Source organism: Myotis lucifugus, unplaced genomic scaffold (assembly GCF_000147115.1).
Source record: "Myotis lucifugus unplaced genomic scaffold, Myoluc2.0 scaffold_0, whole genome shotgun sequence".
In the NCBI taxonomy this organism is placed as follows: domain Eukaryota; kingdom Metazoa; phylum Chordata; class Mammalia; order Chiroptera; family Vespertilionidae; genus Myotis; species Myotis lucifugus.
The window spans coordinates 28650062-28663284 of record NW_005871048.1 but is presented as its reverse complement, the minus strand read 5'-3'; the positions used below and the strand labels follow the sequence as shown (position 1 = coordinate 28663284).

Genomic DNA, 13223 nt, shown 5'->3' with positions numbered 1-13223 from the left:
TGACTCTGTCCTCCTCTAGGTCCCGAGAGTCCCCTCTCGTCACCTGGCAAATGGGGAAGGCGGGGATATGGAGGCTTGTGTGAGAAGTTGATAGCCAGACTATTAATAACATATGTTACTTCTATCTATATTTTTGGGTCAAAATTCAGTCACATGCTCCAACTAATTGCAAGAGTGACCGGGAAATACCAAGTAGCTGAGTGCCTAGGACAAAAAGGAAATGGGGTTTGGTGAAATATCTTTTCTGCTGTATAGACAGAATTCTAAATTCAAAAGTTCCAGTCATTGTAGATAGAAATAAGATTGTTTGCCTTCCCTACTTTTTTTAAAATCTTATTGGGTTTTTCTTTCTTTCAGGTAATGGTTGATGAATCCCTTTTGTCTGATGACCCTGATTCATATGTGACATTGACAGTTGTCCGGTCGCCAGGAGGAAAAGGAGCCGTTCGATTGCAGTGGACTGTGGATGAGATGGCTAAGGATGACCTCAGTCCTTTGAATGGGACACTTCATTTCGATGAGGTACACTCAGCATCAGGACCCCTTCAGTTTTTCTCTAATTTGTCTTTGCTTGCTTATCCTCTTCATAGTCTTATGACTTTTTTTGATAGTATTTACTATGTCTGGACTTCCTTTGAAATTATATGTATTGTAGGGGGAAAATCACAAATACACACACAACACACCCCTAGATATCTGAAATAAAATTTAGTTCAGTCACTGCCTCTCTGCTACCATCAAAACTACTCTTCTGTCAACATTTTCTTTCCTAATTGAGGGCAAAATCAGTCAACCAAGCTGGACATCTGGGTGTCAGCCCCCTCTCCACCCATTCTGTAACTCGTGCATATATTTGGTCACCGAGTCTTGTCGGTTTCCCTTTTAAGTGCCCTTTCTCACCACTGGTCTTTCTCTATCATGTCTGTGACGATGCATGCCTCCATCATCTTTCATAGGGTAGAGTCTTTTAACTTGTACCCTATTCTAAATCTTTTCCTTTTTCTGTCCGTTATTTGAGCCAGTGACAGGGTTAACATTCTATAAGATATATCATGTTATGTCGCCCCCTGCTTAAAACAATCCAGTGGCTTTCTCATACCCACAGAAAACCTAGCTCTGTAACAGTACATAAAGCCTCAAATGAGAGAATCCTGGCTGTATCTTCCACCTTGCTTTTAGAATCATGTTTGCGAACATCTTTTCTAAATTAATAAAGATAAAATAAGAAGCAAATCAGTTAAAAACCAGAAAAATGGAACTGATACATAAGGTTTTAAAAACCTCACAAAATAAGAATTACCAAAAAAAGAAAATAAGCATTAAGAGAGAGAAAAATGCTAAAAATTGTAAAGCACTTTTTAATGCAAATGTAAGCAAATAAAGTCATTGAAGTGATTCATTGTATTTCATAAATGATAAATTTTTCTATGAATACATATAATTAGGTGGAGGCAGGAAATATACATTTTCCTAGAAACTCTTACAGAATTTTTTTAAAAGTACAGTGAAATAGAAATAATGAATTATGGAGAACAGCTTGAGTGAAAAATATTAAAAATCTCAGAGAAAAAATATAATTACAGAACTATGATGTACATGAGAAGGAATAAACAGCAGAATTCAAACTGTAGAAAATTAATTAGTGATGCATAGGACAGTGAGTTGTTTTATCAGCATGCAGAGGTAGAAAGGTAAAGATAAAATGATACATGGTTATGTCTCAAAGCGTTAATCTAGTTGTCCTCTCTATATTTGCTTTCCTTTGTCCCTTCCCTTCCAGCCTACACTGAACACAGATGCCCCCAAAAATTCCTGAGCTAAGTGTAGGGCGAGAGGGAGGGAATGATAGTGAGCACTCTTGAGATCAACTACTGTGGAAGGAATGGGAAGGAAGCAGGGATGGGTAGAGGGCAGGGTCAAAATGGGCAGTAGAAAGATGACCTTTATAAGTGGTAAACCTCTGACCTTTGTGTTTTTACCTCATGCTGTGACCATATAGCTCTCTTTAAGAGATTGGACTTTTAATCATTGAAAATTTTTAGTAAATTTAGAAGCTGTGCTAATCCCCCCCCCCACTTTTTTTCTATTAAGAACTTGAATAGCATTTATGGTCAGAGTTCACTTTTATATAGTAATTCTCTTTAGAAGCAACCCATAATTCTAGGGGGAAAATGATATACTTTAAGAATGCTTATGGATATAAACCAGGGGTCCTCAAACTACGGCCCACGGGCCACATGCGGCCCGCCGAAAACATTTGTTTCTTTACTTCAAAATAAGATATGTGCAGTGTGCATAGGAATTTGTTCATAGTTTTTTTTTTAAACTATAGTCTGGCCCTCCAACAGTCTGAGGGACAGTGAACTGGCCCCCTGTTTAAAAAGTTTGAGGAACCCTGATATAAACAGTATCCTGCAAATGGGAACATTCAGAATATGACGTCAGTCAATATGGAGAATTTATTACTCCTGTCATTTGGTGTAGACTGAGTCCCAGAAGACCATTGTATTGCACACACTTCAAGACACTGTGTTGGAGGACAGGCGTTTCACCATTCAGCTGATATCAGTTGATGAGGCAGAAATATCTCCAGTGAAAGGTAAGAGAAATTCATATTAAAAAAGAATTAAACAGTAGATTCTTAGAAAAATGTAACCAAATAGTCAATAGTACTAAAATAGGTTACATTAGGTTTTGTAATCCCTAAAATGTTTGTTAAAACATAAAGGTGTCATTTTTCTACCATGTATTACAGCTAATGAATTTTTAAAACTAAAATTATAATACCCAGTGTTAGTAAGGTCATATGTCAAAGATTTAATACAGCTTAACTACGTGATTTTAAAAAATGAAGGTGTTTATTTTAGCAATGTTTATGGAATAAAATATGTAGCTTCCTAAATGATCCATTTAACCAGGTAGGAGACTGATTAAATATAACAGAATACTATGCAACTATTTAAAAGAATCTATAATAATAAAAGCATAATATGCTAATTAGACCAGACATCCTTCCAGATAAAGCTGGGGCTGCATGGGAAGCCCGGGTACTGGGGCCAGAGGGAAGCCCGGGTCCCAGGTGCCAGAGGGAAGCCAGTGCCAGCAGCCGGGGGAAGGAAGGCCTACTCTTGCACGAATTTTGTGCATCGGGCCTCTAGTATGGTATAAAAGGCCTTAATTACATTACAAAGTAAGAACACTTAATTACATGGATAATTGTTATGTTTATATTGCATGTTTTATAACATGTTTAATATAATCCCATTTTTCTCATGTGCATGTCATAAATATGTAATGATTTACTTGAAATATTAATAGTGGTTTTTGATTACCTGTATTTTCTATATATTTTTGCACTGATCACATATTACTTTTGTAATAAAACATTTCTTTAAAACATATTATGTCCATTCCAGCTCATCTATTTTTATTTTCATCAGGAAGTAATTACATAGATATTTTGACATTTCAGAAACAATCATCATATTTCTTATTTGCTTATGGTTTATATTAAAGTTTGTTTCTTAGATATGGAGAGAAAGGCTTAATGGTTCTAAATGGTTTCATTGTGGTAAAAACAGTAATAACCATGAAAAACAGCCCAGCAACTTTAAGATGAAAGCTTACTTACATATCCTTTTTTGGCCATCAAAAACTCCATCCTGTACAAGGATCTGTGGCCAAAAAAACAGAATTCCATGATCAAGGAAATTCTCACAATTGTAGAGCATCACTGTATGTGTCTAGGGTAGCTGTATTAGAGTGTATCAGGGTAAATAATTTGTTAATATAAAAAATTCATAGTATATTTCTTACTGTGACATATTTGCACATGACAAACCACTCTTGGTTTCATCAATTCATTGCCAAAGAAAGTGAGAGTACAGTAATCCAGTCCTTTGTTTCATGAAACCCCGTGTGCTTCTAGAAACCATTTTCTTTAACTTACTGCCCAATTACAATATGAATATCAAATTACTTAATATGGTTTTTTATTTTTATACTAGAGGCCCAATGCACGAAATTCACGCAAGGGGCTTGGCCCTCGCAGCCCTGGCTGCCTCATCCCTTGCAGCCCCAGCTTCGTCTGGAAGGTCGTCCAAACGGTCATTCTGCTGTTCAGCTGTTCGGTCGATTTGCATATTATGCTTTTATAGATTAGTAGGACTATTTGGCATATTTTAATAGATGCTTATAAGCAAATAATAGCCAGAAAATTAAAAATAAAAGGTAACTTTAAGAATTCTTCCTTTTGCCATATAGATAATAAACATAGCCAGATAGCCAATTGCAGTGAGCTGCAAAGTGGTTACTGTAGAAGTGAATTAATGCAAATGGTAGAAGACTACTTGCTTCCTGTGGGAGTGATAGTGGAATTATTGCCCACTTTCATTAAAATGTGATCTGGGACAAGTTATTTGCTCAGTCTCCTCAATGCCTCATTGGTAAAATGAGGATATATTAATATCTAACTTACATGATTATCATGAGGATTAACTCATAAGATTAGTATATCCAAAGCACTTACAACATTGCAGGCATATACTCAGTGAATACTTGTGTTTGCTACATAAGCTGTATGTATAGGGTGTCCCCAAAAATGTGTACACACTTTAACAGCTGATAACTCACTTAATTTTGAAAATTAACTGCATATTAATAAACACTGACTTTATAATCATTCAAAGTGTGTATATTGTTTTTGGACACCCTGTATATGATCTTCAATTTAGGTAGCGCATCAATAATCATTCGGGGAGATAAGGGAGCTTCAGGAGAAGTTGGGATCGCACCCTCCTCCAGGCACATCCTCATTGGGGAACCCTCAGCAAAATATAATGGAACCGCTATCATCAGGTAAGGATGTTGTAATCTTTCTTTGCCTGGGTTGGGGCTTTGAAGTTTTTTGTAAATAATTGGCATTTTTATGCCTTAAATACATTGTTCTCAACACATGCATATTCTTCAAGCATTGTTATTTTATGTATTGGTGATGTCCTGTGGAAAGTAGAAAACATTTTTAGTGAAAATTGAAGACATATTCTGATTTATGTTGAAGTCAGATCTTGAGGAGGTTTCTGATATTTCTTGGGTGATTTGCATAACTCATTCTGAGGAGAGCGCAGTGAGTTGACATCAGATCTGTGCTTTTAGCCCCGTCCGTCACCGGCTATGTAAAATGAGCATTACTTCATCTCTGTAAGCTTGTGTGTCTCAGCTGCAAAGTTGTTCCTTAGAAAATCACCTGAATCAAGCATTCTAAGTGTTCTACAATTAGGGCCTGTTACATAACTACTAGTCACAATTCGTACAAATTGAAAATAAATTAATTAGAAGGTGGCCAGTGAGGCGGGACTGGGCAAGACCCTGGACATGCCCTGGAGCCAACCTCTAGTAGTCCCTCCCCGGCTGGCAGCACCGGGGCTTGAAGGGCGTCTGTGGAGTGAGTGGGGTCCCTCAGCCTGGCCTGTGGGGATCAGGTCGAAACCAGCTCTCTGACATCCCCCAAAGGGTCCCGGATTGCGAGTGGGCGGTATTCGAGTGAAGCACCCCGGAATTGGGCTCCCTCCTCTCTGGTACCGGGGTGTGTCACCCGAGAGTCGCAGCTACCAAGTCACCGCAGCTCAGCAGATCCTGTGTTGAGCATCTGTCCCTGGTGGTCATTGCTCCTCATAGCTAGCGGTTGGAGCGTCTGCCCCCTGGTGGTCATTGTGTGTCATAGCTACCAGTTGGACGGTTGGACGGTCACTTAGCCTTTTATATATATAGATGAGATGCTTTAGGCGACTTTATTACGAATCTTTTCATGAGGTGTGGGGCAGCAGCTAACAGTAAAGTAGCTGAATTTGAATGAAAACTCTACCTTTTTGGAAGTTTGTCCATTAGCATTGCATGTGTGAAATGTTTCTGTCCTTTAGAGAACTTCGTTTAGGCTATTGACATTTTGTGAAAAATCTGTAAATAACTTTAAAATGTTTTTTTTAGATCTTCCACTTCTAGTGTTCAGCTTTTGCTATTATTCTTGTCAAGTAGATTTACATGCGTTCAGTACTTTGACTCTTACTATCTTGGAAGTATAAGACTTTCTTGTGGTATGTAATTGATAGATAGGGTTACTTAAATGCATAATGTTTCTGAAATAAATGACAATTGTTTATTTTTGAAAGAGAGCAAATATCCAGGAAAAGTTCCTTCAATAAAAATTGTATTGAATATATGTGTGTATTGTTGTAGCCTGGTTCGTGGCCCAGCGATCTGGGGGGAGGTCACAGTGTATTGGAGGATTTTCCCCGAATCCATGGGGGAATTTGCTGAAACATCAGGAAAACTGACAATGAGAGAAGGACAGTCTGCAGCAATTGTAGTGATCCAGGTATTAATGTTACTGGCTTCTGTTGTGCCCTTTGCTGTGTGTGTGTCTGTGTGTGTGTATGTGTGTGGTTAGTGGGTGGGTGGTGGGAGATGGTTGATATCCCAGATGTGTTGTTGTTACTTATGTGATAGATATTTTTCTTTAAACGTTATAGTTTTTGCTGCGAATGGCCCTTTCTGTCCTTCTGTAGGCTTTGAATGATGACATTCCCGAGGAAAAGTGTTTCTATGAGTTCCGGCTCACGGGTGTCAGTGAGGGGGGAATACTGAGTGCAGCCAGCAGCGCCGCCAATATCACAGTGGTGGCCAGCGACCTTCCCTACGGCCGATTTGCCTTTTCACAGGAGCAGCTTCGAGTGTCAGAGGAAGCACAAAGGGTAGAGTCTGAAATGCTTAAAATTGGAAATACCGGTGTGTTTTTTTTTTTTATCTTGTAGTGATCTTTAAAACGTGTTTCCTTGTGCTTCTGAAGTTTTCACCAACTGATTCATTTCCTCCTGATGTTATTTTGACTTATCATTTCCATACTTTCATAAATCTATAATTTCAACATAATCCTAGTAAATTGAATTAGAGTTCATAAAAATTAAGTATTGTCTGGTAGGCTCATCATCCACGTCAAATAAAAGAGCCTCTTCTGGCTGCAGGTGAACGTCACAGTCATCCGATCGGGTGGATCGCTCCGTCCCGTGAGGCTCTGGTATGAGACAATGAGTGGGACCGCGGAGGCAGGCGTGGATTTTGTCCCCGCACCGGGGGAGCTCCTCTTTGACGCACGGGAGATGGCGAAAAGCGTGCAGGTTGAGATACTTGATGATAGCCTTCCTGAAGGCCCTGAGGAGTTTTCTCTAGTAATTACAAAAGTGGAACTCCTCGAAAGGTAAAGTAAAAAAGAAAAGTGGGAAAGTTAAACAAAGCAGGAAGAAAGGAAAAGTAGTGCTAGGTTGTGTAGGGGTTAATACAAAACTGAAATAGTTCTTTCCCTTCTCTTCCAAGGATTTATGTGACATTAGGACTGTGTGTGGTAGGAAATTATAACAAAGACTGTTCACTATGCATTGTTTTAAAATGTAACTCCTCCCACCCCGGAAGTTGAAAGTATGTATTTCTGTTGCATGCAGTCACTCTGGGCAGCCATAGAATTGAACAGGGCATGGGCAGGAGTAATTTGGTGAAGAAATAGAGTAACTGTTCTCTAGGTCGAAGGTCAGCTGGCCTTGGGGAATTTGCTTCCCCCCTGTCTCTGTACCTGGGCATGGGCTGGAGTGAGAGATTTCTTCTTGGAGTCAATGAAAGCTGTCCTGTCTTCTCCATGGGTGAATGAGGTAGATGCTTGCTTTCCCAGTACCAGTTTTAAAGGGGGTAAAAACATCGAGTCAAAGAGGGTCAGTCATTAATGTGCACCGTGTTTCCATTGAACCATATGGAGGCCATCTCATTCTCTGATCATTTAATATTTTAATTCCCTTTTTTCTAATTTTGCCTTATATATAATCTTATTAACCAGCTTTCAACCCTTTGAAATGTAGGTGGGGTAAAAATACCAGGTAAATAGAATTTGGAAATTAAAGGAAGGACTACACTGGTTTAGTGCCATTTTTTAGCTTCAGGGATTAAAATGATATAAAGTCAGAAATTTTCTTTAATGGGAATAATATCAATATATTAAAAAAGGAAATTTCCTTTGCATGAATGACATTAGATAAATAAACTACCATCTATATTAAAGAACAGAGGCATTGATTTGTAATTGTTTTCCATAGATACCAAAATATTTTCTTGAATCTTGAAGGTTTAGCTTGAAATTTCTTCAGTGGCACAACACTCATTATTTCTTTGAAGTAGCTCTCAGCCTGCCCCCGTGAATGTCCAGCCCAGCTGGCTTCTGTCTGCGTGCACTGCAGTTTGATGCCCATTGCCTTCTGGGTCCATTACTGTAGAATGTGTGCAGCAGTGCATTCCTAGCCCCAGCGTTTTATTTTACGACCACTTCTTCCCAATTTCCTTATAGTTCTCTTATCTCCCCATTGCCTCAGTTTAATAACTTTATATTAGTTCTGGCTTCATGCAGGCAGTGATAATCGCGAGCAGCACAGAAATCTGTTTCAAACAGCATTTCAGGGGGGAGAAAAGAAGCATTTTAGTATTGGGAATTTTAAAAAGTATTAAATTGCTTAATAGGACTAAGTTATAGGAGCTAAGAGGACCATTCAGTTGATGGTAGGAAATTATGTACTCATTTTATTTTATTTTTTTTATGACTTTGCAAGAGGGTATGATTTTACCATCCAAGAAAATGGACTTCAAGTAGATCAGCCTCCTGAAATAGGAAACATCTCCATGGTCAGAATCATAATAATGACAAATGATAATGCAGAGGGCGTCATTGAATTTGACCCAAGGTATACTGCCTTCGAAGGTAGGTTCAGTAACCTTATTTATAAATTTACCACCACTTTCTGAATTATAGATTTCCTGAGCTCGACATTATCAGTTTGAATTCTCATACGTAAAGTTTCTGGGGTGTGTGTGTGTGTGTGTGTGTGTGTATGTGTGTATGTACATGTACATGTATACCGTTATACCCTTATATGTATTTGTATATGCCTTTATAGATTTATATATTTACACATTTATTTTAAAATTATATTTTGAGTTACCTTTGGGCAATCTTGAACCTCACTTATGTGTGCCAAAGATGAATGGTTAGGAACAAAACAATTTTAAAAAGTTGTGTTTAACCTTAGAAATATTGAAATATTCATATTTCAAATGCTTTTATGAATACATTTTAAGTTATGCAATGGTTAATTTTCTTTGTGGATTAGAAATCAGTGAATATCCACTTTCTAATAAATTGTCATTTATTTGTATGTGGCACAGAGAGGAGGAATGCCTACACTGATGATTACATAGGTCATTTAATTTCTAACTTAGACTGTTCGCCATAACTTTCAACTTCTGGAAAACTACATTTCTCCAAAAAAAAGTCATGAGATTTTCACCAATCATTTTTTTTAAAGTGATAAATGAATTGTGGACACATTGAGTACTTGCACTGTACCATTATGTTTAATGGCCATGCTTAATTTGACTGAATCTTATAAACGTTACTAGCTTTGTCTGACATACCAGTTAATTGCAAATGCCTATTTCAGTGGAGGAAGATGTCGGGATGATCATGATTCCAGTGGTGAGGCTGCATGGAGCACACGGCCGCGTGACAGCTGAGTTCACCTCTCAGAGCTCCTCTGCGGTTCCTGGCGTCGATTATCTACTGCATGGGGATTCAGTCACATTTCAGCATGGGCAGAGCTTAAGATTCATAAATGTCTCCATCATTGATGACCATGAAAGGTAACAATTTAGTGAAATGAGAATACAGTACTCGCCCCTTATCCTCAGGGGATATATTCCAAGACCCCCGGTGGATGCCTGAAACTGCAGATAGTCTGCAACACTATATACTATGTTTTTTTCCTATATATACCTGGGATAAAGTTTAATTTATAAATTAGGCACAGTAAGAGATTAATAACAATAATAATAAAATAGAACAATTATAACAATACTAGAGGCCTGGTGCACGAATCCATGCACAAGTGGGGTCCCTTGGCCTGGCCTCCGACATCCCCCGAGGAGTCCCGGATTGCAAGAGGGCAAGGCCAGGCCGAAGGACCCCACTGGTGCATGATCAGGGCCAGGGAGGGTTGTGGGAGGTTGGTCAGCCTGGGAGGGACCTCAGAAGGGCTCCAGGGCGTGTCCAGCCCTTCTCACTCGGTCCTGATTGGCTGGACCCCAGCAGCAAGCTAACCTACCAGTTGGAGCATCTGCTCCCTGGTGGTCAGTGCACATCATAGCAAGTCGTTGAGTGGTCTTAGCATATCATTAGTATATTATGCTTTGATTGGTTGAATGGATGACCGGATAACCGGACACTTAGCATATTAGGCTTTTATTATATAGGATACTGTAATAAGATATCTTAATTGTACTCTACTTACCCTTCTTGCGATGATGTGAGATGATACCATGCCTACATGATGAGATGATGAGATGAAGGGAGGTGAATAACATAAGCATTGTGACAGCATTAGGCTACTGTAAGGTTTACTTGTACAAAACACTGTGATACCCAGACAGCCAATCTGATAACTGAGATGACTACTAAGTGGCTGAAGGTGGGATACACACACACACACTGGACAAAGGGATGATTCATGTCCTAATTCGGGTGTAGTGGGTCAGGGGGAGATTTCATCATGCTACTTAGAATGGCATGAAATTTTACAACTTATGAATTGTTTAGTTCTGGAATTTTCCATTTAATATCTTGAGACCCCACTTGACTGTATGTAACTAAAACCAGGAAAAGCAAAACCAGAAATGATGGGGGACTACTTATAATATGGGCATACATAAAACATGAATATTGTGTTCCATTCCTTACCTATGATTTGCACTGATAATAGAATTTTAGAATATACATGTGACCATTGAAAAACACGTGATAAAATTTAGGGCAGGGGGGAGGGATGCACTGAGGCAGGGAAAAGGAATTGGGAGACCATTGTAATTGTATGTTACTTTTTTTCAAATACAGGAATAATAATTTTTATTAATTTAGATTTGAAAAGTCTAATCAGAATGTAGATGCATTCAGCAAATAAAAAGAGGAAAAGATCTATTAACCAGCCCAGGTTGTATAATATTGAAGTGAATCATTTATGCCTTTAGCTGATCACCCTCCTCTTCCTACTTGGAGTGTGACTACTGTGCCTTGAATGACCAATTAAGAAAATGACTAGTTATTTGGATTTTAGAAGCATTTTCATGTACTTAGATTCACAGATTTGCTCTTTCTTGCTATGCAGTGAATTTGCGGAGCCTGTTGAAATTCTGCTCATTGGAGCTACTGGTGGAGCGGTCCTTGGACGCCACCTAGTGAGCAGAATCACAATCAGCAAGAGTGACTCTCCCTTTGGTGTTGTAAGATTTCTTAATCAAAGCAGAATTTCTCTTTCTAATCCCAATTCTACAATGACTTTACCCTTGGTGCTGGAGCGGACTGGAGGACTCGCAGGAGAGGTTCAGGTAGAGTTATTCTTCTCATGGTTTTAAAAATAATTTAAAAAAATATATTTTATTGATTTTTTACAGAGAGGAGGGGAGAGGGATAGAGAGTTAGAAACATCGATGAGAGAGAAACATCGATCAGCTGCCTCCTGCACACTCCCTACTGGGGATGTGCCTGCAACCAAGGTACATGCCCTTGACCGGAATCAAACCTGGGACCCTTCAGTCTGCAGGCTGATGCTCTATTCACTGAGCCAAACCAGTTCGGGCTTAAAAATAATTTTTGATAATTAAGTTTGGTGTTGGATTTTCTTTTTCCTCAAATATATTCATTTATTTATTCACAATCAATAATATTTATTAATCACCTAGTAGGTGTAAAGCAGTTTCTAAGTCCTATGAAGCCCATAAAAATGTATGACAGCTGACCTCAGGGAATTCTTGAGAGCAAGTAAGAAATTAAAGGATGGATTCTGGTAGATGCATTCATTCAACAAGTATCTGTTGAGAGCTTTCAGGGTGCCAGACCCTGTTGTGGGCACTGAGAACATGCTGGTGAACAAGACCTTGTCTCTGTTCTCATATAACTTTATATATATATATATATATATATATATATATATATATATATATATATATATATAAAATTGATTTTTTACAGAGAGGAAGGGAGAGGGATAGTGAGTTAGAAACATTGATAAGAGAGAAACATTGATCAGCTGCCTCCTGCACACTTCCAACTGGGGATGTGCCCGCAACCAAGGTACATGCCCTGACCAGAATTGAACCTGGGACCTTTCAGTCTGCAGGCCGATGCTCTATCCACTGAGCCAAACTGGTTAGGGCATGTTCTCATATAACTTTTAGAATAGTTAGCAAATAAATAAAAGAAAGATGATCTGATGATACTAAGTGCTTTCCAGCATTGTGAAATAGATTCACAACTGCACATGACCTGCTAGCTACTCTAGATGGGATGGTGAGGATGTGATTTTTAAACCACAGGCTGAAGGATGAGAAACGGGTGGTTATGTCATTGTTGGAGGGATGAGTGTTCGAGGTGAGGGAAAGCCAGTGCTGATCTACAAGGCTGGCATGTTGAGATCTGAAGAGGTCCATGTTTGGGGACCTGGAGGTGCTGGGTCACAGCACAGGATAGCTCAGCAGGCTCAGTAGGTGTTTGATCACAGGGAACCCCCTAAAGCAGGTTAAAGATTTTATGCCAAGTGCAAATAGGTTGCCGTTAGAAAGTTTTAAGCAAGGCACTAATATCAATGTCATTGGGTTGTCATTTTAAACAGCTCATGTAGGACAGTTGTGAGGCAAATGGACTGTCAAGAAGCTGAATTGGAAACAGAATGGGCAGTTAGTAGGCGATTGTCCTGTACTGTCCAGGGCAGGGCTGTCAGCTCAGACAAGGGTGGAGGTGGAGATAGCCGGAAGTGAATAGACATTGAGTATGTTTTGGAAGAACACCTCATTGGACTAGTGGAGGCTGAGGAAAAGAAAGAATTGAGGGTCACTGCTGGAATGTTAGTTTTAGCAACCAGTTATATTATAGTGCTGCTTACTGAAATACAGATTCTTGGGGGAGAATCAAGAGTTCTGTTTTGGCCTGTCCATTTGAGATACCTACGAGACATCCCAATAGAGGGGTCAAATAGGGAGGGGGATGAGCAAGTGCGGGTTGGGGTTAGGGCTGCAGACAGGGACCGTGTTGACACAAATGCAGACATTTGAAACTCTGGGGCCTAAGGTGTGTAGACGAGATGTGA

At 39.2% G+C, this 13223-nt stretch overlaps 1 protein-coding gene across 1 annotated transcript in view; it reads left to right on the top strand.

Moving 5' to 3' along the window:
- Positions 1-13223, top strand: part of ADGRV1 (adhesion G protein-coupled receptor V1) — a 424156-nt gene that overhangs the window by 122741 nt on the left and 288192 nt on the right. Inside the window, 9 exon segments of the mRNA XM_023749230.1 lie at positions 358-522; positions 2485-2599; positions 4734-4857; positions 6235-6373; positions 6564-6749; positions 7020-7252; positions 8643-8791; positions 9531-9729; positions 11247-11466. Of these exon segments, the coding sequence (XP_023604998.1) occupies positions 358-522; positions 2485-2599; positions 4734-4857; positions 6235-6373; positions 6564-6749; positions 7020-7252; positions 8643-8791; positions 9531-9729; positions 11247-11466 (1530 nt within the window).